This window comes from Lolium rigidum, chromosome 6 (assembly GCF_022539505.1).
Source record: "Lolium rigidum isolate FL_2022 chromosome 6, APGP_CSIRO_Lrig_0.1, whole genome shotgun sequence".
NCBI lineage: Eukaryota > Viridiplantae > Streptophyta > Magnoliopsida > Poales > Poaceae > Lolium > Lolium rigidum.
The window spans coordinates 250,221,939-250,245,040 of NC_061513.1; the positions used below are offsets into that span (position 1 = coordinate 250,221,939).

General features: G+C 42.6%; 2 protein-coding genes across 2 annotated transcripts; both read right to left on the reverse strand.

The window, feature by feature from the left end:
* Nucleotides 1-322: 322 nt before the first annotated feature.
* On the reverse strand, nucleotides 323-1,825 carry LOC124663935 (myb-like protein H). Its single transcript, XM_047201565.1, has 2 exons — nucleotides 1,224-1,825; nucleotides 323-515 (listed from the first exon to the last, which is right to left on the reverse strand). Exons 1-2 carry the CDS (start codon nucleotides 1,823-1,825, stop codon nucleotides 323-325), a joined length of 795 nt encoding a protein of 264 aa, XP_047057521.1.
* Nucleotides 1,826-11,114: 9,289 nt separating this feature from the next.
* LOC124663936 (ervatamin-B-like) lies at nucleotides 11,115-12,475 on the reverse strand. The gene is made up of 3 exons (XM_047201566.1): nucleotides 12,356-12,475; nucleotides 11,909-12,005; nucleotides 11,115-11,805 (listed from the first exon to the last, which is right to left on the reverse strand). The coding sequence occupies exons 1-3, from the start codon at nucleotides 12,473-12,475 to the stop codon at nucleotides 11,204-11,206; spliced, it is 819 nt and encodes a 272-aa protein (XP_047057522.1). The 3' UTR covers nucleotides 11,115-11,203.
* Between the last annotated feature and the right edge of the window lie 10,627 nt (nucleotides 12,476-23,102).

A 23,102-nucleotide genomic window follows, 5' to 3' on the forward strand; every position in this document is an offset into this window, starting at 1 on the left:
ATAATGTACGATATATTATGACGAAATAATCAGTGCTTAGTACTAAGATAAAATGTACACTACTCTAAAGTTCTTTTTTCTTCATAATTGTACGTAGTATGTTAATACAATGATAGTATATCGAGCGACGAAATAAAGACATGAAACAAACACTGTATTAAGACACTTAGATAGAAGGTGAAATACATCATTTCTTATAGAAAAAGATTAGATTATTGACGCGCCAACAACAAACTTTTGCCCTAATGTCTTGAGCATATAATGCTTCTTTGGTAGAATGACCTGTTTATGCATGTGACACATGCCTTATTGTGATAACATTCTAAACATGTCCCCAACTTCCGATGCTGAAACGCTGCCTCCCGGCCCTCCCGGACAATGCTCTCTTCTCTAGCCTCTTGAAGTACTTTTGTGCATGGCTGGACACTTGGATTGCAGTCTTTGTGGTGACGAAGTACCTGGATATGTTTTTCCAGTCACCGCGACCATAGACACGCAGCCCACGAAGAAACGACCTGAAACAACAAGGTTCAAGATAATTTGTTAAGTTAATTGTTGATTTAATTATGAAGAGACGATCTTTTTAACAAATCAACTTACAACGATTGAAAAATGAAACACTTTTAATAGATAGATGGATCAGTATGCATGTCATAAACTATATAATTGACAGGTTTGGTTGGAAACCATTTCAACTCCATATGCTTACTTTGTTCATTCTACAGTAATAGATGCATAGTATATATCTATATCCAAAAAACTGTAAGTGAAAAGCATTTGATAACATTGATAACCCCAAAAAACTGCACTTTGCACATAAACATATAACTTAGTTCTTTTTATGGTAAACTGATAGTTGATACGGTTATTTATCTTATCAATTAGAATCAGTACCATGCTGAATTCATCATGGTGTTACTTTGCTGCAACATTATACATTCCTACTATTATTAAGGTCAAACAAAAAATATAAAAGGTCAGAAGAAAGAAAATAAATAAATGAATTCATCCATCAATTTCAAACTTTGAGATATTAGTGTTAAGCCGAAATGGAAATTGGACAATTTCCATATAAACTGTGCAATACCATCACAAACTAAAGCCACAAATCTCATATAATAGATCCACGCAATATTCTTAATTAGTATATATGTTCATGCAAAATAAGTAATTAAACAAGAATTACTACTACATGACAAAGAAGAATATAGTAGTTGAAGAACCTGTGTTCCTCCGTGGTCCAAAATCTCCCTGGATGTGGGTCTGCAACTGGTTGATCATTGACAATATTGTTCTCTAACACCTCCATCATGTTATTCTCTACCATCGGCAGTTCCTCCTCCATCTGCAGTTCCTCCTCCATCGGAAATTCCTCCTCCATCTCCATGATCATCATATCCTCCATTGGAGAACCAAACATGGTACTTGCCTCCTCTTGTAAGCCAAAGTTGTACCCATTCACAAGGTCACCCATGGTGAAAACCCCATGTGTACCGCTAGAACTACTCTCCCCCAGCTCCCCAAAGTTACCGTTCACAAGGTCGTGAACGGTGCAAATGTTATTTGTGGTGCCACCAATAATAGGGATCTCCTCCCTCCACTGCATCAAATGCATTTCCATAGCAAGATCGACGTAAAGATCTGTTACCTGTTGCATGGTTTTTGAAGGGAACAATACGTGGAGAGCATCCACAATGTCGTTGTGCTTCTTGTTATTGTCATCATTAACTTCATAGATGATTTTGTTGCTTTTGAGCGTAGCAATGAGTGAACTTGCCTCCTCTACCTCAGAGGATGTCCACTCCTGGTTTAGTGTTGGATCCATGGGAGACTAACGTTGGATACTAGAGAACTGTGAGTATACGAGGCTATGAACTATGAAGATGGGTTAGAGATTGGGGATGGAGAGAGTGGGGAGTAGGGTAGTGTACTTATAGCCTCCAATGTGGCACACCTACTTTCTCTAATTAAGTCGATACATTAATAGTTTGTCGGTCCAAGATCTAACTATAAATAAACTAGTATTTATGACCCTCTAAAGAATAAGCCAAAGCTTTCTTAACCTTGGTATTTTGTCATTTCATTGAGATTTTTTTTGTTGGTTTAGTGATCCAAATATTGCCGCATGCCTCCAAATATGCACATGAAGACTGCTAGGCACAACATTGCTGGCATGTTGATCAATTTCAACCTTGCTAGAGAGAACACACCTGTCGTACGTATGAATGCATGACACGACTCCTCATTTTAGAGTGCAAGACTGAAACCATGGTCGCCACCGCCCTCGCACGTATATAGCACACAGAATTGCGTCTGGTTTTGTTTGCAGGTGACAATGCATCAATGGAGTTTCGTTGTGTACGTATGTACAAATAATGAATATCTTTCAATGAATAAATATGCTACATATATGATGCGCCACCAGTGAAGGTAAGCATATCTTTTCTCACTAGATTGGCGACCAGGAAACCCATGCGTAGCACTATCACGAAATTTCATCATACGTATATATTTAGATTTGTGCCGGTCAACGGTAATTCATGCTAAATCAATTATATATGCCCCATTCAAATGTATGTTAATGACCCACATATTACAACGCAAAAGCATATCTTTGCTTGCTAACATTACACGTCAACATTAATGATTTTTTATCTCTATTTCTAGTTCCAAATAATTTATCAGGATTATCTATAAGATATGGCGCACAAAACCTTTCACATAACAGTTGACAAACAAATGGTCGCTTTGAGTGCAACATCTAGCTATCATATGGGACTATGTACGTGCGTATTCATGGACTCATAAGCCAACATGTTGTGTTTTTGTTACATATTTCAGGAAAGACGATTGCTTTTAATATTTCTTTTTCTATGTCGATGATGACCAGCTTCACAAAATATTTTTCCCTCGAGGACACGGTAAACAATATAAAACTAAGCATTAGCTTCCAGTCAATTATTTAGATAGATTTTTAAATAATAAAATTATATGAAAGTTTAAAATTAAGATTATTGATGTAATTTTTTTATTATGAAAATAAACAACTCACCAGCCGCCCCCTCCTCGAACCCCAACCCAAGCAAGTGTATTACTCGATCCATCATATAGCGCAACGTTGTTAACATATGTCGTGAGTTCATTTCATACGTAACACTTAGATGCCCATAGGCATAACACCTCTCACACATGTGTCCTAGGTTTGTTCTCATGTGGACAGGTCTTACTAGCCAACCATCTCCCGAAATCTTTCTAAATGCGTATCATATCTTTCTCTAGGTGCAGCACATTAATTAGTTTGTACATTTAGTTTTAGGAGGAAGATATCACATATCTTTAGTGACACCACATACACCAAAAGCTGAGAGATTGCCGATAGGCATGAGTTATTGTTTTTCTACCGTGATAGCTTGGTGTCATTAAAAAGTATATCCCACCATATACAAGGTAGAATCACAAATTAATATACACTATCAATATAATACAGTATACAGATCAAGAAGATACCATACAGTTCATTAGTTGTGATCAGTTGCTAAATAGGAAAGAAAAATGTTTTCAAAGATAAGGAACGTGAGGGGTAGGCGCGGCCTCTCCTTCTCGGTCTCGTCCTCCAATGGTAGGTTTACCTTCACCTGCTCCCCCTTGGTGTTATTTTCATTGAATTCCTTGAGCGAATGGAGCTGAGTTAAATCATAGTAAGATGAGGTGCGAGGATACAAATCTTAGTACCACTGGGACATATTGTGCCCTAGTATCTGTCTATTTTGGAACCAAAGCGGCTCAGTTGAATCCGGCATGATTTAATTCGGACTTCCTTCAACTATTATGTTGATCTGGAAAATGAAGCGAATAAATGGAGGATAATTGCATGCAAACGGTGTCTAATTGGGCATTGTTATGATCACTGGCGGACCTAAGAATGAATAACAATGCCCAATTGGGCATTGTTATGATCACTGGCGGACCTAAGAATGAATAACAATGCCCAATTAGATGGGGACAAGGCATCTCGCAATAAGGCAAATTTTTTGGACAAATATAGGCATCACATGGATCTTGTTGGAGCCGGGGACAAGGTGGCTCGCCGCTGTGTTGTTGGCGGCGGAGGCTAACAATACACTTAGGGTAGGGTAGGTTCGGGTGCGATGGTGAGCTTCTTCTTAGTCTCTGATGACCCGGCGAGGTCGGGGTTGAGGGCATGGGTATGTGCAGGAGGGCTCGCCTTAGATGAAGAAGGTTTAGAGGAGAGGCGGGGGTGATGGGCCGACGGAGGTTGTGGCTCGAGCAGGATAAGGAGGCAAGGCATGCGGGTCTACCGGTGCGATGATGAAGAGGGGGAACTAAAGTGGTGTTGGCGGTTTTATTCACGCCGTGACGTGAGAGGTCGAGGGGTCAACCCATGTCGATTCCCATTGATGCGAGAGGCGCTTTGGCAATGTTCGCGCTAGCAGGAGGGTAGGAAACAAAAACTTTAATTGTGCCAACCTCTCCTGTGTTTTCCGCGAGGATTACAAAATTAGATCGTGGTGCCCAAGTTCTATATATACTCGTTCCGTTTTTTAAATAGGTGCACTTCCACATTTTATCCTAACTTCTAAGTCCAATACTTGAACTTTGATCAACTTTATTAAAAAGAGTAGTAACATATATGACATCAAATCGTTATACTATAAATTACATGTCATGGCGGAGCTAAATTTTCTAACATTGATTTATATTATTATAGAAGAGAAAAATATCAAAGGCTGAGCTTCCGGTAGTGCCCCCTTCGCGTGGACCATGGCTGGTAGGCTGCTACGCTGCTTGATATTCCTTATATGGCTGGTGGGATGCTTCCTCACTAAGAGTTCTCAAAGAAAAATTACAAATCAACAAAGCAAGTGATGGTTACCCAACGAAACTGTTCAACAGCGACTCGCGCCTCAGAAAGAAGAATAGCAACTCACCCCTAAGGCGCTCGGGACTGAAGCCTGGGCACAAGGATTCTTTGCATCAGAAGTCCGCTCCTCAACATCGACTTTTGCCTAAGACGACCGGGGCTGAACCCCGGGCATGTGACAGGGACGCTACGTCCGCCCGTGGTAATGATGGACCATGTTGTTGAGTGTTGCATCACATGAGAATTTTCTTGTGTAGTATCCAGTGATCAGCTTCTAATTTTCAATGGTGTAGGTGCAGCTGCACGGTCCCCGTTGAGCGACTCGGAATGACCCTGTGGTGATGGAGATCCCACTAGAAGATATCAGGAGGCCACTAATGCGAACTCGTGCCAATGATCCTGCCAAGGTGCAGGAGCTCATGGACAACATCCATGTCATCGGTCTCCAAGTACCCATGGGCACATTTCCCTTTAAAATTCCTTTTACCACAAGTGTTATTTAGATGTCTGTCAAAATATATGTGTTTTTAGCTGATGTCTCATGATATTGTAGGATAAATTCTGTCAAATTAGATTTTTCTTATGTGAAATTGAGTAGTTATGAATAAAGTTATAGCACAACTAATGAGCGCTAAATCCACATCTACTGTCTCCAGTGATGTCCCCGTGGGCACATTTCCCTTTGAAATTCCCTTTTCCACGAGTGTTGTTTAGCTGCCTTTCAAAATATAGGTGTTTTTAGCTGATGTATAAGGATGTTATAAGAGAAATTCTATCAAATTAGATTTTTCTTATGTGGAATTGACTAGTTATGAATAAAGTTGTAGCACAACTAGTGAGCGATAAATCCACATCTACTAAATCCAGTGATCTCCAAAGGGTGTAATGGTTGATTGATTGTGATTTACATGATTTGAGTACTTGTTCTACAGAGGGGCATCTCAACTTGTCCAATCTATGTATCTAAAATTCCAAAGCAAAGCCCACTGAGACCGCGTACCAAGACAACCGAACGCGGCCTCATGCACGGCGGGGAGAACTACTCCATCCATGACCATGACCTAGAGGTCTGTCTCCCGTTGGTTAATCATTGAAAGGATATCTGCCTAGTGAAAAAGATGTTGTATAAGCCTTGTAACTTTTCTTGATTTTCAAGAGTATATGTATGGATCATGATTATAATGAAGAAGTATCCATGCCGCTTTTATAGTTCTTGTAATTTATTCCATGTAGATTTGAGGGTTCTTGGATAGGGGTCGTTTTTGCGTGATGCGACTTTTGGTGGAAAAGGTGAATATTTCCATTGAGCCCCTAGTGTGTTATATACTCGTGGCTATAACACTACACTTTTCAAAACTTGTGACAATCATCTAGAGAGTTTCATGCAGATATCGTAGAGAAAAAAACAGAACATACTGGACTGAATGGTCATCCTGGATTAGAATGTGATTGGGCCGCACCTAACCGGTTAGGAGCCGCCTCATGGGACGGTCCCACTACTAGTGCAGATTCAAGAGAAATCTAGACATACAATTTTCATGGGGCCAATAATCATATTTATATAAATGTTAGGGACTAGGTCTGACTAGAGCTATGTCTAAGACACCGTTATGTTCACCGCCTGGAGGGAGTACCAGAAAAAAAAAAAGTTATTAAGTCGCCGCAAAGTGCACTACATATTCAGTATTTCATTTACAAACAATATATCATAAATCTATTTTTTGGGTTCTAGTCCATGAACCCTGGTATTTTGGGAAAATGAAAAACACAATGTGAGGCTTCAAAAAAGATCTACTTTAGGGATGGTTATCTACAAAATACGGTGTATCCTGGGCTACACAAAACAACGAATTTGTAGCTCTAAAAGAAAAAGGGCCCATTTTAATCCCAGTTTTGTCTTTTGTGTAGATCAAGGATGATAGGGCTGGCAAATCCTATACACCGACCAGGTCGGTGCCTACCAGGCACCGCACACCCTGGTCGGGTACTGGGCCTGGCCCATTTTGACCTTTTCTGTTTTTTTGTTTTTTGTTTCTGTTTCTTTTTTTCTTTCTTTTTCTGTTTTCTTTTTTTGTTTCCTTTTCTTTTCTGTTTATTTTTATTTTTGTTCAAAATTGAAAAGTTCAAAATTGAAAAAAGTTTAAATTCGAAAAAAATTCAAATTTGTAAAGTGTTCAAAACGAAAAATGTTCAAAGCTAAAAAATGTTCGTATCCGAAAAATGTTCAAATTTAAAATACGTTCATTTTCAAAAAAATGTTAAAAGTTTGGGAAAAACCGAATTTTTGAAAAAATGTTCAATTTTAAAAATGTTCAAATTTTGAAAAACAATATTTAAACATAAAAAATGTTCAAATCCGATAATTGTTCAAATTCCAAAAAATGTTCAAATCCAAATATTGTTCATATAAAAAAATAAAAAAATCGATTTTTTTAAAAACAAAATTTCAAAAATATACGAATTTAAAAATATTCAGATCTTGGAAAGTTCATATTATAAAAAATTTATTTTTCCGAAAAATTTCACATTAGCGTTTTAGATTTATAAAAAATAAAAGAATTGAAACGGCAGAAAAAGCGAAAAACAGAAAAAAAAAACAAATAAAAACGTGAATGGGCCGGCCCAACAGGCATCCTTGGGGGTGCGGTACCTGGTCCGCACCGACCAGGGTGGTGTATAGCACCTCCCATAGGGCTGGACTATTTCACGCTCAAAGCGAAGCGAGTTGCGCGTTCACGTCTACGCATCTGCGATGGGCCGGCCCAATTCGGCTTTAGCGCGTCGCCCCGCACCCGTTGGAGTTCGGCGGACTAATCGTTCGTTCGCTTTTCGATCTATTTTTTGTTTGTAACGCGCGGGACAACCATCATGTAAAAAAAATAAGTACGGGACTGAGATTCAAATTTAGAAAAGTTCAAACAATGTAAATGTTCAGATTCGAAAACTATTTAAATAAAAAAGTTAAAAATTCAAAAATGTTCAAATCTAAAAAAAAATTCAAAATATGAAAAAGTTCAGATTCGACAAATGTTCAAATCCAAAAAAGTGTTCAAAATTCTAAAAAATTTCAAATCTGAAAAATGTTCGACAATTTAAAATGTTCAGATTTTAAAAATTTAAAAATACCAAAATGTTTAATGCTGGAAAATGTTCAAAATTTGAAAATATTCAAAATTTAGAAAGTTCAAATTGGAAAATATTTAAATCCAGAAAATAATAAAAAATATAAAATGTTCAACATTTGAAAAAAGTTTATATTCAAAAATTATTCAAATCTAAAAAATATTCAGATTTTTAAAATGTTGAAAATTTAAAAATGTTCAGATTTTCAAATATTTGAAAATTATTCAAAATTTAAAATGTCCAGATTGAAAGGAAAAAGTAAAAAGGAGAAAACAGAAAATAGAAAAATAGAAAAATAGAAAAATAAAAGAAAAAGAGAAAGAGAAGCCGTCAGAACAGTAAAAGTCAACGTGAACCGGAAAACCAAAAACCAGACCGAAGCGAACGAGAACATTCTGGAATCTTCCCAAAACAGGTGAAAAATGGAACACCTGGATGTGAGTGGGCCGGCCCATTTAGAAACGCGAACAAGAGACGAGGTACGCGTAAGCTCGCTAGCGTTCGCGTTGAGCGTGAAATAGTTTAACACACTAACACATTTCGGCCAACTTGTGTTCATACATACCTTTTTTTTAGAATGTTCGTACATACTACTTGATATGCAGATAAACTCGTATGTTTTGCGCCGGTCTTGGGCCACCCCTATCACGGACGTGAGACCATTCTCCTTGTAATCTCATGGCATCTTGTGTCCGGTCTACTTTAGCTACCTACTGTACTTTTATGTATAATCTAAGAGCATCTCCACTCGTCCCCCGACGAGGCCCCTGAGCGACGTTTTTTCCATCCGGACGGCGAAATTCGGCCCAGTCGCGCCCCGGTTCCTCGTTTTCGTCCGGATTTGGCCCTTCATCCATTCGGCGAGCCCACGCCATCCCCGCCCCCCCGGGGCGCGCTCGGGGACTCCGGACGAGTGAAAAGCGGGGAAGGGCCCGATCTTTCGGTGACTCGACGCACGAACCCCACCGCCACGTCGCTCAAAATCTTCCCCACCCCTTGTATCTCTCTCGCCGACGGCACCACCCCGCCGGCTTGTTGCCCAGATTCCGTCGCCTTTCGACAACGGCCTATCTGGCTGCTCTTCCGCCGGCCTGTTCTCCGACTTTGGCCGGCTTCTCGTCGCTCGCGGCTCGGGTTGCCTCGACCACGCCCGTCAGGTGTTCGTCCATTTGCCTCGCCGGGCATGGACTCGGACGAAGAGGAGGAGCAGATGTTCGTCGAGCTTATGCAAGAAGAGATGGCGAGCGGCCGCCCAAGACGACGAGCACATGATGATCCTCGGTTGCTTGGCAAGCATGTACGCCGGACTGGTAACTGGTCGACGTGGTGGGTCGACACCAGGTCGCCGGAAGTGCAAGCCGAGACAGCGAATGGAGGGCTACTGCATGTTGTACGCCGACTACTTCGCCGACAATCCATTGCACGGTGAGAGTGTTTTTCGGCGTTGTTTCAGGATGAGCAGAAAGCTATTTCTGCAAATTGTGTATGCCATCCGAGACTTTGATCCCTACTTCGGATGCAAGGCGGATTGCACTTGGTTTGGTTGGATTTTCGTCACCTGCGAAGTGCACGGTGGCTATGAGGATGCTTGGCGTATGGAGCTCCCGGTGATACTGCAGATGACTATCTTCGGATGGCGGAGTCCACCGCCCTTGATTGTTTCTACCGGTTCTGCAGGGCCGTCATAGCAGTGTTCGGGGACTACTACTTGAGATCACCCACTGTCGAAGACACTCAGAGGATCCTTGCAACCAATGAAGCTAGGGGTTTTCCAGGGATGCTTGGAAGCATTGACTGCATGCATTGGCTATGGAAGAACTGTCCGTTTGCGTGGCAGGGAATTTACAAGGGTCACAAAAAAGGCTGCACTGTGATACTTGAAGCAGTGGCTACCCATGATCTCTGGATTTGTCACTCTTTCTTTAGTATGCCTGGATCCAACAATGACATCAACATCCTAAACTGCTCCCCGGTCTTTTCCAAGCTTGTTGAGGGTCATGCTTCCCCGGTGGACTATGTGATCAATGGTCGACACTACAACAAAGGATACTACCTTACAGACGGTATCTATCCAAAGTGGGCAACATTTGTGAAGACTATCTCCAACCCTAGCACCCCCAAACTTTTCGAGTTTGTCAAGAAACAAGAAACTTGCCGAAAAGACGTCGAGCGTGCATTTGGTGTCCTCCAGCAGAGATTTGCTGTCGTCCGGTTCCCCGCTATGACTTGGTCAAAATATCAGATGTGGGAGGTGATGAACTGTTGTGTGTGCCTACAAATATGATTATTGAAAATGAGCGAAAGCATCCGGTTCCTCTGGCTGAGCAAGAAGCACCATATGAGAGAGAGGGTCCTCTTGCACGACCCTAATCACCAGGTGCCTCCATCATGGGCCGCCTTCTTTGCTATGCGCCGGGAGATTCGAGACTCTACAATGCATCAGCTGCTGCAAGATGATCTGGTGGAGCACATATGGAGGCTCCGAGGCAACGCCAACGCCGACGCCAACTAGTCTGTCTTAATTTGTTTGAAAAATTATGAAATTGTGTGCTTTATTTATTTCAGCACTTGTTAAACATTGTACTGATTATCGCCGAATTTGTTTCAGCAATTTTTGTACTTTTGGTCGCCGAACTTGTTAAATTTTATGTTAAATTTGTTTGAAATATGTCAAATGGTCGAGGTTGGGGGTTTCCTGCCGGGGGGACGGCTGGAACTTTGGCGCTCCCCACGCCAAATCTTCCTCCAATCCGGACGAAAATTTCGCCGGATTTGGGCGTGGGGAGCGCCAACGAGTGGGGATGCTCTAAGTTAGAAGTGCTTGACTGTAAAATCAAACCTATCGCGTAATCGTAAGTCCAACAAAACACGGAGGCTGCGCTTATCCTCCTTTCAGAAAAAAGAAACACGGAGGCATACACTGAGTATAGGCATAGGATTCTGCTGAACTCTGTCATCAAACTTAATAATGTCACATGATCTGCTCCATGGAATGATCTTATGATCCCATCACCAAAATGCTAGTATCACGTTTGAAAAATAACTACTCTCAAGCCCTTATTAATATTTATTGATTGATCAAAAGGTAAATATAATGTACTAGTAGAAGTACAAATTTATTTTGCATTATCGCAGCTAAATGGAAACAATTCCTCACATCTCCATAGATATCATACTTGTGATCGATGGCAGCCGTGGTTAAGCTGTTGGGTAGAAGGGTGAGGTGGCGAGGCCACATGTGCCCGTTGACCAGGGCACGTCCTTGGCGAGGTAGACGTATCCCTGGTCACCCCAGTCGTTGCTCCACGAGTTCTTGGCAATCCAGTACTTGTTCCCCTCGCCGGGCCCCTCGCAGTAGCCGACGATGGTGACGGCGTGATTCACTTGCGTCGCATCCGCGGAACAGGGGCCGCGGTAGATACCGCCGGAGTAGAACTGGAACTCAAATCCGCTGGCGTCGATGTACACGGTCACGGGCTGCCTTGCTACGGCGAGGGCCAGCTGGCATTCGTCATTGATCGGCACGGCCTTGAAGCCCTTGACGGATGCTTGGTGGTCGAACAGGAGCTTGTCCATGTCGCACTTTCCATTGACTCCGCTGTACGGGTACTTCTCCTCCGACGTCATCCCGCCGCGTGCGGCCACGAGAGACAGGGCGGTGTCCGAGCGGCCGCCGCTGCAGCCACCGCTCCCGGTGTCGCAGTCCACGAGCACCTGCTCCGACAGTGACACCAGCTCCCCGGTCCTGATCTTGTTCATGCCTTCGATCGCGGCCACGGCCGCGAATGCCCAGCATGACGCTGCCATTTCAGTTGAGAAACATGCACACGAAAAGAGTAGTTCAGCAAACATGACAGCATATATATGGCGGTGCAAAAAGGAATTAGCTATAGCTGGACTTACAGCAAGTGCCTTGGAACTTGATGCCGGTGACAGCGCCGCTGGAGCGCCAGTCCACGCAGCACGGCTTCCAGGAGTCAAGGGGGAGGTTATGCATGGGCTGCATATGTAACACAGTAAGTTCATGTATTGGTTATTGAATATCATATTTGATCAAATTGGTTCATCGATGGAAATGACTCGTTAAGTTGACAAAGTGAGACTTGGTCAAGTCACTATTAGTATCTGCATGCATTCAAATAATTACAACACGTGAGTTTTACAGATTGTTTTTAAGACAAATTAAAGGCATAGACCTGACTTATATATATATAAAATAATAACAATAATAATATAGACAAAAGGCATACACCTGATTTTTTTTAAACCAGTGTTATTGTTAGAACTTTTAAAAGAGACTTGCCTCAGATTGGCTTGTTATCGTAACAAGCTTCCACAAGTACTGCATACCAAGTACACGATAGATGAATCTAGAACAACAACTCCCACCCGGGTCATCCGCACGGGCGACTTCGGGGGCTCCACGATCTCCTCCTCGAGCGCCCTCTGACCCCACCCTCGCCCGACCATTGCCGCCGCTGGTGCCGCAGTGGTGGCGGCGCTAGCCTGACAAATTCGGGTGGGAGCGAAGGCGCATCCCGGCGGCCCATCCCTTCGCGCTGAGCGACGACAGTTTGGTGGCGCAAGGAGTAGCGCTTATCTGAGCGCGCGCTAGCGCTGATGCAGCGAGGCGAGGCGGCGGGCCATCCATGACGACGATGTGGAACGGCTAGGCGCGATAGCGTGCGAGAGCTGGCGAGGCCCACACGGGCCCATTCTGGGCTGGCACGTGGTGCAGCTCCTTGGCATGCTCTGCGTCTGGCGACCACGAGCTTCTCCTCTTCAGCATCCTGATGGCTCGCCTCCTCCTCGGCATGCCGGCTGGTGGCGTGGTGGCTTCTAGCGCGACTTTGAATAAAGGTGGTTGTCCTATGGTTACAACTCACGCCAGGATGATAATCTGCCGGATGCGAGTTCCCAAATCTGGCTGGAGTGTCGTGTTCCGGAAGGCTCCACCGGTGAACTCTATTGGGCGATTTATGTTTGAAGATTGCTGGATCAGGTGTGATTCTATTGGGCGCGCCTGTGTTTTTCTATGACCGTTTGGTTTTATAGAAAGCGTTGAGAAGCTCTGCTGGTTGTTACTATTGTGGATCATGCTTTGTCGTTCCATGTTGAAGTCAGCCGGTGGGAAATGTCATTGAGGTCGAGATCTAGGACTAGCTATGGTGGTTCCAGTTTTTGTCATGCCAATGAATTGTCTTGATGTTTTGTGACATGGAGCAGCGACATCGTGAGTTGGGCGTCAGAACATGAGAAGTTCACAATCTTAACTCTCAGTGTGAAAATCCAAGCTAGTCGAGCGTTTGTTTGTTCCTGACAATGACCTTGTTAAATGCATTATTTTGTTAGCGAAGACTTCTCCAGGATGAAAATTTAAGGTTTTTGATCGGATCACAAACGACGCATGTCCACATGCCCCTACTCAAGTTTTTGTTCATTTGTAATAGCAAGCTTAAAACTGCCATTTGCCCACACTTAGCATAAGATGTTTTCTTCATTAGCACATTTTGCACCCCTCTTGATGTTTATCATGGGTCCGTCTCTGATTGGCTTGTTATCCTAACAAGTTTATAGATTGACCATATATGTACTCTCTCTCACAGTTTATTAGACGTGCGTGTACCCCTAGGTCATAAATTTGATCAAGTTAGTATTAGTTATATGTTATAAAAATTACATCATTAGAAATTTTAGATGTTCTATTTTCTAATGATATAATTTTTGTATTATATAATTTAAATTATGTAGGTCAAATTGGTGATCTAGGGATACGTGAAAGACTAGTAAACTGAGACGGAGGAAGTAATACAGTACTCCTTCTAAATAGTCTGCATTCTAGCGTTCAAATTTATTCTCAAATAATTTACATTCTAGCCTTTAGTCAACAACAACATTCAAAATAAAGTGGTTTTGTTTTTTTCTTTATTGGACGCTGTTGTTTTTTAATGTAGTTTGAATTTGTTGTTCACAATAGTATTAATAAATATAGCACTAGTCTGTCTAAATTTTTTAAAAAACGTATACTAAATATGAATAGAAGGAGTAAGTTCATAAACTAGTTATTGAATATCTTATTTGATCAAATTGTTTCATCGATGGAAATGACTCATTAAGTTGACAAAGTGAGACTTGGCCTAGTTATTATTAGTATTTTTTAAAATGGTAGCATAGCCCCAGCCTCTGCATCGAAATAATACACACAATTTATCTTTATTAGATTATTCACAAAGCATTATAAGGAAAATACAAAGATTAGCTCGAAGCCACATCTCTAGCGACAACTCGCTATACCTACAATAGTGATGAAGGGGGTGACCATGAACAGGGCTAGTACCCTGACAATACACCAACACACATAATCTAAAACCGAAAGCATTCCCAAGCCGTCCATTGGCAGGTGAGAAGCACAACCAGTCAAGCAGACCCTCAGCACACGACATTGCACACGCCGCAGAAATCACTACCGTCGTCTTCCTCGAACCCATCTCTAAGAGGGATCACCGCATTGACCTTGCCAGGCCTGCCATCGATGCCGCCATGGCGCCATATGAGACCACCATCCTGCGCACGTCCATCACACTGCGTCCGTCTCCGAGACACCACTGCATCATGCCGCCAAGACTCGACGACGCCGAAGCAGCAAAAGCACACCGCTCCACCTCAGCCCCTCTCACATCCATTGTCTGCTTCAAAAACGATGCCCCCAACATGTAGAACAGTGTTGCACGCCACTATCGTCCGATCCGGGAGACCCGGGTATAGGGTTTCCTCTGGAGTAGCCAGGTGGAAAAACACAGAATGCAGAGACAATGCCTTAAACAAGGTAACGACGAACATGCACCGCCATCGTACGCCATGAGCGAAGTCGGGGCTGGCTTTCACTGGCAGCTATGGCTCGCCATCGGGAACTAGACGACGGATCGCGAGATTCGCTAAAGCTAGCCACGAAACTAGCTGATCTCCTCCGGCGAAAGAGAAGAGCACCACCGCCTAAAGTAGATGGACCAGGCACCCTCGTGAAGCGAAAGGAAACACAAATGAGGACCGCACGCCTCTACCCGCAGGAGCCTATACATTCCTTCTGCTCAAGCCCAAGGGGCTGAAAGTTCAGAGATGGTAAACCTAGAGGGGGGTGAATAGGTTTCTACAAATGTTAATTCTTTCTTTGAAATATTAGGCTTTGCGGAATATAACGATGAGCCTAATGCAAACTAGGTGGAGCAACCTATATGATGATACGAGTAACTCAAGCACGAAGGCTCTCACATGCAATTATATCACAAGTAAGGAGTTCGGTTAGAGATAACCGATAGCACGCGAAGACAGGGGTTTATTCCCGTGTTCCCTTCCTTTGCAAGAAGGTACGTCACATTTGGAGGGGTGGAGGTCCCACGAAGGATTCTCCAATGCCACGAAGGCTCACCCTATTCTCCGGAGCTTATCCCACGAAAGAATATCTCACTCACTTGTGGTAGACTTTGAGGTAGTCTCCAAACCTTCACAATCTTGTCAGGAGCAAATCCACAGCCCGGATGCTTCCGGACCACTCTTGCCCACCTAGTGTTTCCAAGGAGCCCTAGAGAGCAAGTTTCTTGATGAATACAAGAGGAACAAGATTTGGCTTGGTAGAACAGTAGATCGGGTCCTCCTCCATCGTTTCCCTAGAGGGATTTGAGTTTGGGTGGAGGAGGAGGGAGATCTGAGGCTTTTGGTGTTTCTAACAATGGAGTATGAGAGAGAGAGCTCAAGAACAACTTGTAGTGTATTGCCTACCCCTTCAGAGGTAGAAGAAGGGGTATATATAGTGTCACTTGAAATATGGCCGTTGACAACTTGCCACCTCAGCTTTTTCCTCGAGGAACCCGGTCAACCGGGCCAGGGCCCGGGCCGTCCGGCGCAGGGCCCGGTCAGACCGGGCTAGGGACCGGGCCAGCCGGTCCAAACCGGAGTGGGGGCCGGACCATGACCGGAGCAGGTCGATGTCTTGCAGTACTGCCCCCGGCTGGCATCAGCATAGGAGCCGGTTGGCGCCGGAGCACCCGGCCCAGCACTCGATCCGACCGGGCGCCTGACCGAAGCCTGCCGGTCCAAACCGGGCTGCTTACCGGACCGTGACAGGGGAGTCTCTGTGTCTTACAGAACAATCCCCGGCTAACAACGGCACAGGAGCCGGTTGATACGTCCAAAACGTATCTACTTTCCCGAACACTTTTGCTATTGTTTTGCCTCTAATTTGTGTATTTTGGATACAACTAACACGGACTAACGCTGTTTTCAGCAGAATTGCCCTGGTGTCTCGTTTTTGTGCAGAAATTCAACTTTTAGGAAAATCCCCGGAATTTATGTCGAAGGGCTTATTTTTCCAGAAGATTCACGGAGCCAGAAGGGCAGGCCTGGGGGAGGCCCAGGCCACCCACACACTAGGCCGGCGCGGCCTGGAGGGGGAGCGCGCCGCCCTACTGTGTGGCCGCCTCGGCCAGCCTCTGACGCCCCCTCTGGACTATTTAAGGGTTTCGATCTAAAAACGCGAGAGGGGAAGTCGAAGTCGCCAGAAACCATCCAGAACGCCGCCACCATCCCGAAACTCCGTCTCGAGACCAGAAACTCCGTTCTGGCACTCCGCCGGGACGGGGAATTGGAGGAGATCATCGCCATCATCACCACCGACGTCTCTCCATCGACCAGCCATGTTTCCCCCATCCATGTGTGAGTAATTCCCCCGTGCGCTGTAGGCTGAAGGGGATGGTAGGGATTGGATGAGATTGGTCATGTAATAGCATAAGATTGTTAGGGCATAGTGCCTAGTGTCCGTAATTGGTACTTTGATGATATAGTTGCAACTTGTTATGCTTAATGCTTGTCACTAGGGCCCGAGTGCCATGATCTCAGATCTGAACATGTTATTGTTTCATGATGATATTCATTTTTTTATGATCTTACCTGCAAGTTGTATACACATGTCGCTGTCCGGAACCCGAGGCCCCAAAGTGACAGAAATTGGGACAACCGGAGGGGAAGGCGGTGATGTGAGGATCACATGTGTACACGGAGTGTTAATGCTTTGCTCCGGTGCTCTATTAAAAGGAGTACCTTAATATCCAGTAGATTCCCTAGAGGCCCGGCTACCACCGGCTGGTAGGACAAAAGATGTTGTGCAAGTTTCTCATTGCGAGCACGTACGACTATACACGGAACACATGCCTATGGTTTGCTTAGTACTTGGACACCGTTTTATTACTATCTGCAAATGCCCAGCTTTGATTGTTACACGAGTTTCTCTCATCCATGCAACACCCGTCATCCATCCCTGTGCCTACAGTATTGTAATCCTGTTGTTTACTATAATCACTACTACTGTCTTTGTTACACTGCTACTGTTATTTCACTACTGCTACTGCTATAAACTGTTACTACTGATAAATTCTTGCGAGCAAGTCTATTTCCAGGTGCAGCTGAATTGACAACTCCGTTGTTAAGGCTTTCAAGTATTCTTTGTCTCCCCTTGTGTCGAATCAATAAATTGGGTTTTACTTCCCACGAAGACTGTTGCTATCCCCTATACTTGTGGGTCATCAAGACTATTTACTGGCGCCGTTGCCGGGGAGCATAGCTTTATTTGGAAGTTCACTTGGATTGATATTGTTCGCTGCAAATTCTTCATCATGTGTAAATCTCGCGATCCTAAAGTCGCCATATTACCATCCACTACAAGAAAAGGTAGAACTCTGAGTACCTCTGCTGCTCTTGATTCACCATTTGTGAGAAGTCAACTTGTTTCACCACCACAAGCTTCACTTGCTGGTACTTCTGCTGAATCTGAAAACTCTTATAATTTTGATGATGCTTCTGCTGTGCTTGATGATAGTGGTTCATTGGGATCTTTTCTATATGCTACAATTGCTAGGTCTAGACAAATTGAAAATACTGAAACTCCTAATGAAAATACTGCTACACATGTTAATTCACCTGAGTCTGTTGAATACTCTAGTGATGATCCTGATGAGGATTATGTGGAACTTGATGATGATTTTATTGATAAATGCAATGTTACTACTGATGCGAGAAAAATTAAAAAGTTGCTTGCACAACATACTGTTAGATATAAGCTATCTCCTGATCCTAAATTTGCCACATCTCCTATAAACATTAAGGATAAAGATTATGATTTTTCTCTTGATTTATCTCATATAGCTATTGTTGAGAAAACACCCTTTTGTGGTACTAAAAAAGAAAGTGCTGTAGAACACATGAATGAACTTTCTACTTTGAGTAGCTTGTTTTCTGATGATGTCAAGATGCGTACTTATTTTGTTGCTATTTTTTTCCTTTCTCATTAAAGGATGATGCTAAAACTTGGTATAATAGTTTGCCTCCTGGTTCTATTGATAGTCCAAGTGATTTTCTTGATGTTTTCTTTCGGAAATACTTTCCTGCTAGTGCTCAACATATTGCTTTGCAGAAAATTTATAGCTTTGACCAGGAAGATGGAGAGAAATTGCCTGAAGCTTGGGCAAGATTTTTCTCTCTTATCAGAGCTCGACCTGGACATGATTTGGAAAAGCATGATTTACTTGATATATTTTATATTGGACTAACCATTTAGTCTAGAGCATATTTGGATAGTTGTGCTGGTTGTGTTTTCAGGAAAAGAACTCCAGACGAAGCTGAAAAATTATTGGCTAAAATAGGCCGGAATCATGATGATTGGGCTACACCCGAACCAACTCCGACGCCAATATTGAAGAAGAGGGGTTTAATTAAATTAAATGATGAAGATATGAGGGAAGCCAAGAAATCTCTTAAGGAGAAAGGTATTAAATCTGAAGATGTGAAGAATTTACCTCCCATAGAAGATTTATGTAAGATAATTCCCCCTTCATCCATGATTGAGGTAAACTCTCTTCAAGCTTTACTAGGGAAGATATTCCGTATTCAAAACCTCCTGCTCAATGCTTAGATGAGTTTGATAATTATATTGTTAAGCAAGAAAATTTTAATATGAGAGTAGAGAATCATTTAATGGAAAATTCTCAAGCTATTAGTAATTTGCATGATATTGTGGAGAGAACCTCCAATGATGTTAAGATGCTTGTTAAACATTTTCATATGGTTCAAACTCAAATTGATCAACTCACTAAAGTGCAAAATGACTTGTTAAAAAATAGTTCTAAAGAAAAACATGCTTATGAAGTAACAACTAGAGGCGGTGTTTCTACTCAGGATCCTCTATATCCTGAAGGGCATCCCAAAAGAGTTGAACAAGATTCTCAACGAATTGAACCTAGTGCTCCTTCTAAGAAAAAGAAAAAGAAACATAATACTGTTATAGAGTCCTCTGAGCCTGTTAATGATCCTAATAGTATTTCTATTTCTGATGCTGAAACTGAAAGTGGTAATGAACATGATAAGAATGATGCTTCTGATAAAGAAGAGGTTGAAGATGAACCTGAAAAGCATGGTTAAAATAAAAAGTATACTAAAGAAGATTTTACTACCAAGAAACATGGTAATGAAAGAGAACCATGGGTTCAAAAACAAATGCCTTTTCCTGCTAAGAAACTAAAATCAAAGGAAGAAGAACATTATAATAAATTTTGCGATTGGATGAAACCTTTATTCTTGCAAATCCCTTTGATCGATGCTATTAAATTGCCTCCTTATTCAAAGTATATGAAAGATATTGTCTCTAACAAAAGGAAAATTCCTAATGAGGAGATTTCCACTATGCTTGCTAATTACTCTTTCAATGGCAAAGTTCCAAAGAAGTTGGGCGACCCAGGTATACCGACCATTCCCTGTTCTATTAAGAATAATTATGTTAGAACTGCTCTATGTGATTTCGGAGCGGGTGTTAGTGTTATGCCTTTTTTCTCTTTATAAGAGACTTTATTTAGATAAGTTGATACCGACTGATATATCTTTGCAAATGGCTGATAAATCTACTGCTATTCCTGTTGGTATATGTGAGGATGTTCCTGTTCAAGTTACTAATAACTGCTTGATATTAACTGATTTTGTTGTGTTGGAAATGCTCGAAGATGATAATATGTCTATTATTCTTGGGAGACCTTTTCTTAACACCGCAGGGGCTGTTATTGATTGCAATAAAGGAAAAGTTACTTTCAATGTTGATGACAAGGAGCATACCATTTATTTTCCCAAGAGGATTGATAAAGTATGTGGAGTTAATACAATTTCTAATGTGAGAACTATCAAAGTTGGAGCTATTGATTGTCCTATATATGAGCCTAAGGAAGGATATCAAAATATTATGATTGGATCCATATCAATACAATTCAAGGTAACATGATTGATTTGAGGTTTATTTCTTGTTATGCTGTGTAAAATTTATTTGGTGGCAAGACTTGATCAACCTTGTTAACAAATACATTTTATATGCATAGAGGAGCTAAACAACATTTCTTTCTTCCTCCACTTGTCCTACTTGCTGTAGCACTTTTTGTTTTGCAAAGTTCTTTAGCTGAATTAGAGATTTCAAAATCTTTTTCTGCCCAGTAATAATAAATTTAATACCCAGAAATGTGCATTTTTCAAAGTTTTCAAAAATTCACAAAAATTATACCATTGGTCTTATTTTTCGAAGAGGCACCTGGGAGCCCCTGGGGATGACCAGTGGGGCACCCCAGGGTGGCACCCCACCAGCCGGCGCAGCCAAGGAGGGGGGCGCGCTGATACGTCCAATTTGCATCACTATTTTATATCATAATTTGTTGTTATTCATTGATATATTTCATATTGGGACACAATACTTATGTTATTTCATCTATTTTGCATGTTTCATCATTATTGGAGGATCAAGCACCGGAGCCAGGATTCTGCTGGAAAAAGCACCGTCAGAACGCAATATTTCGGAAGATCTACTGTGGAAGGAAATTATACCAAAAATCCTATTTTTCAAGATGACGAAGGAAGCCAGAAGGAGGAGCCAGGAGGACCCAGGGTGGGCCCACACCATAGGGCGGTGCGGCCCATGGCCTGGCCGCGCCACCATGTGGTGTGGGGGCCCCACAGCCCCTTTCGCCTCCTTTTCTTCGCGAAATCCTTCGTCCCGAAAACCTAAGCCACGAGAGGGTACCTCGCGAAGAGTTACAGCCGCCTCGCGGGGCGGAGAACACCGGAGAGAAAAGAGCTCTCCGGCGGGCAGGAACTGCCGGGGAAATTCCCTCCGGGAGGGGGAAATCGACGCCATCGTCACCGTCATCGAGCTGGACATCATCTCCATCACCATCATCATCATCTCCACCATCATCACCGCCGTCTCCACCGCTGGACACCGTCACCGCCGTAGCAATTTGGGTTTGATCTTGATTGTTTGATAGGGGAAACTCTCCCGGTATCGATTTCTACTTGTTGTTGATGCTATTGAGTGAAACCATTGAACCAAGTTTATGTTCAGATTGTTATTCATCATCATATCACCTCTGATCATGTTCCATATGATGTCTCGTGAGTAGTTCGTTTAGTTCTTGAGGACATGGGTGAAGTCTAATTGTTAGTAGTGAACTATGGTTGAGTAATATTCAATGGTATGATATTTAAGTTGTGGTGTTATTCTTCTAGTGGTGTCATGTGAACGTCGACTACATGACACTTCACCATTTATGGGCCTAGGGGGATGCATCTTGTATTCGTTTGCCAATTGCGGGGTTGCCGGAGTGACGAAACCTAAACCCCCATTGGTATATCGATGCGGGAGGGATAGCAGGATCTCGCAGTTTAAGGTCTGTGGTTAGATTTATTCTTAATTACTTTCTTGTAGTTGCGGATGCTTGCAAGGGGTATAATCACAAGTATGTATTAGTCCTAGGAAGGGCGGTACATTAGCATAGGTTCACCCACACAACACTTATCATAACAATGAAGATTATTTAGCCATATGTAGCGAAAGCACTAGACTAAAATCCCGTGTGTCCTCGAGAACGTTTGGTCATTATAAGTAAACAAACCGGCTTGTCCTTTGTGCTAAAAAGGATTGGGTCACTCGCTGCAATTGTTACTCTCGCACTTTACTTACTCGTACTTTATTCAACTCGTTACATCAAAACCCCCGAATACTTGTCTCGTGAGCATTAACAGGGAATCCTTCATCGAAACCGCTTGTCAACACCTTCTCGCTCCTCGTTGGGATCGACATTCTTACTTATCGAAAATACTACGATACACCCCCTATACTTGTGGGTCATCAAGACTATTTTCTCGGCGCCGTTGCCGGGGAGTGAAGCGCTATTGGTAAGTGGAATTGGTAAGGAAAACCTTTACTGTTTGTGCTGATTTTATTTCCGCCTGCTGCTATAAGTCATTATGGAGAGATCTTCTCTTCAATTTTTATTTGGGAAATCTACTACTACTGCAACGGTAGTGGATGAGGCGCTAGGTGAGGAAGTGATACCATATAAAATACCTATGAAAATCATTGAACGTGTTATGGATAACCGCTATGAAGGGGATGGAACTGTCCACCCTGGAGATCATTTATTGTTCTTACATGAATTATGCGGTTTATTCAAGTGTGCAGGTATTGCTATGGATGAAGTGAGGAAGAAAATATTCTCTTTATCGCTGTCTGGCAAAGCGGCGCATTGGTATAAATTACTGGATAATGGGGACTCTCTTGAATGGAATGATATTGTGCCCCGGTTTTATTCTAAGTTCTATCCTCCAAGTGAAATTCACAAGGATCGGAATCGCATATATAATTTTTGGCCTCATGATGGAGAGAGTATTGCCCAAGCTTGGGGGAGATTGAAGTCTTTAATGCTCAAATGCCCCATTCATGAGCTTCCCGGTAATGTTATTATTGATAATTTCTATGCAAGACTTTCTTTTCAATACAAGACCTTGCCGGATACTTCTTGTTCTGGATCATTTACACGCAACAAAGAAGAGTTTAAAAGGGACCTTCTTGATCGGATCCAAGAAAATACCGAAGGTTGGGAGAACGACAAGGATAGAGAATCGTGTATAATTTATGATTATAAATGCATTGAAGCTTTTATGGATACCGATAAATTTCGTAATATGAGTGCTACATATGGTCTTGATTCTCAAGTTGCTGTAAATCTTTATAAAGCTT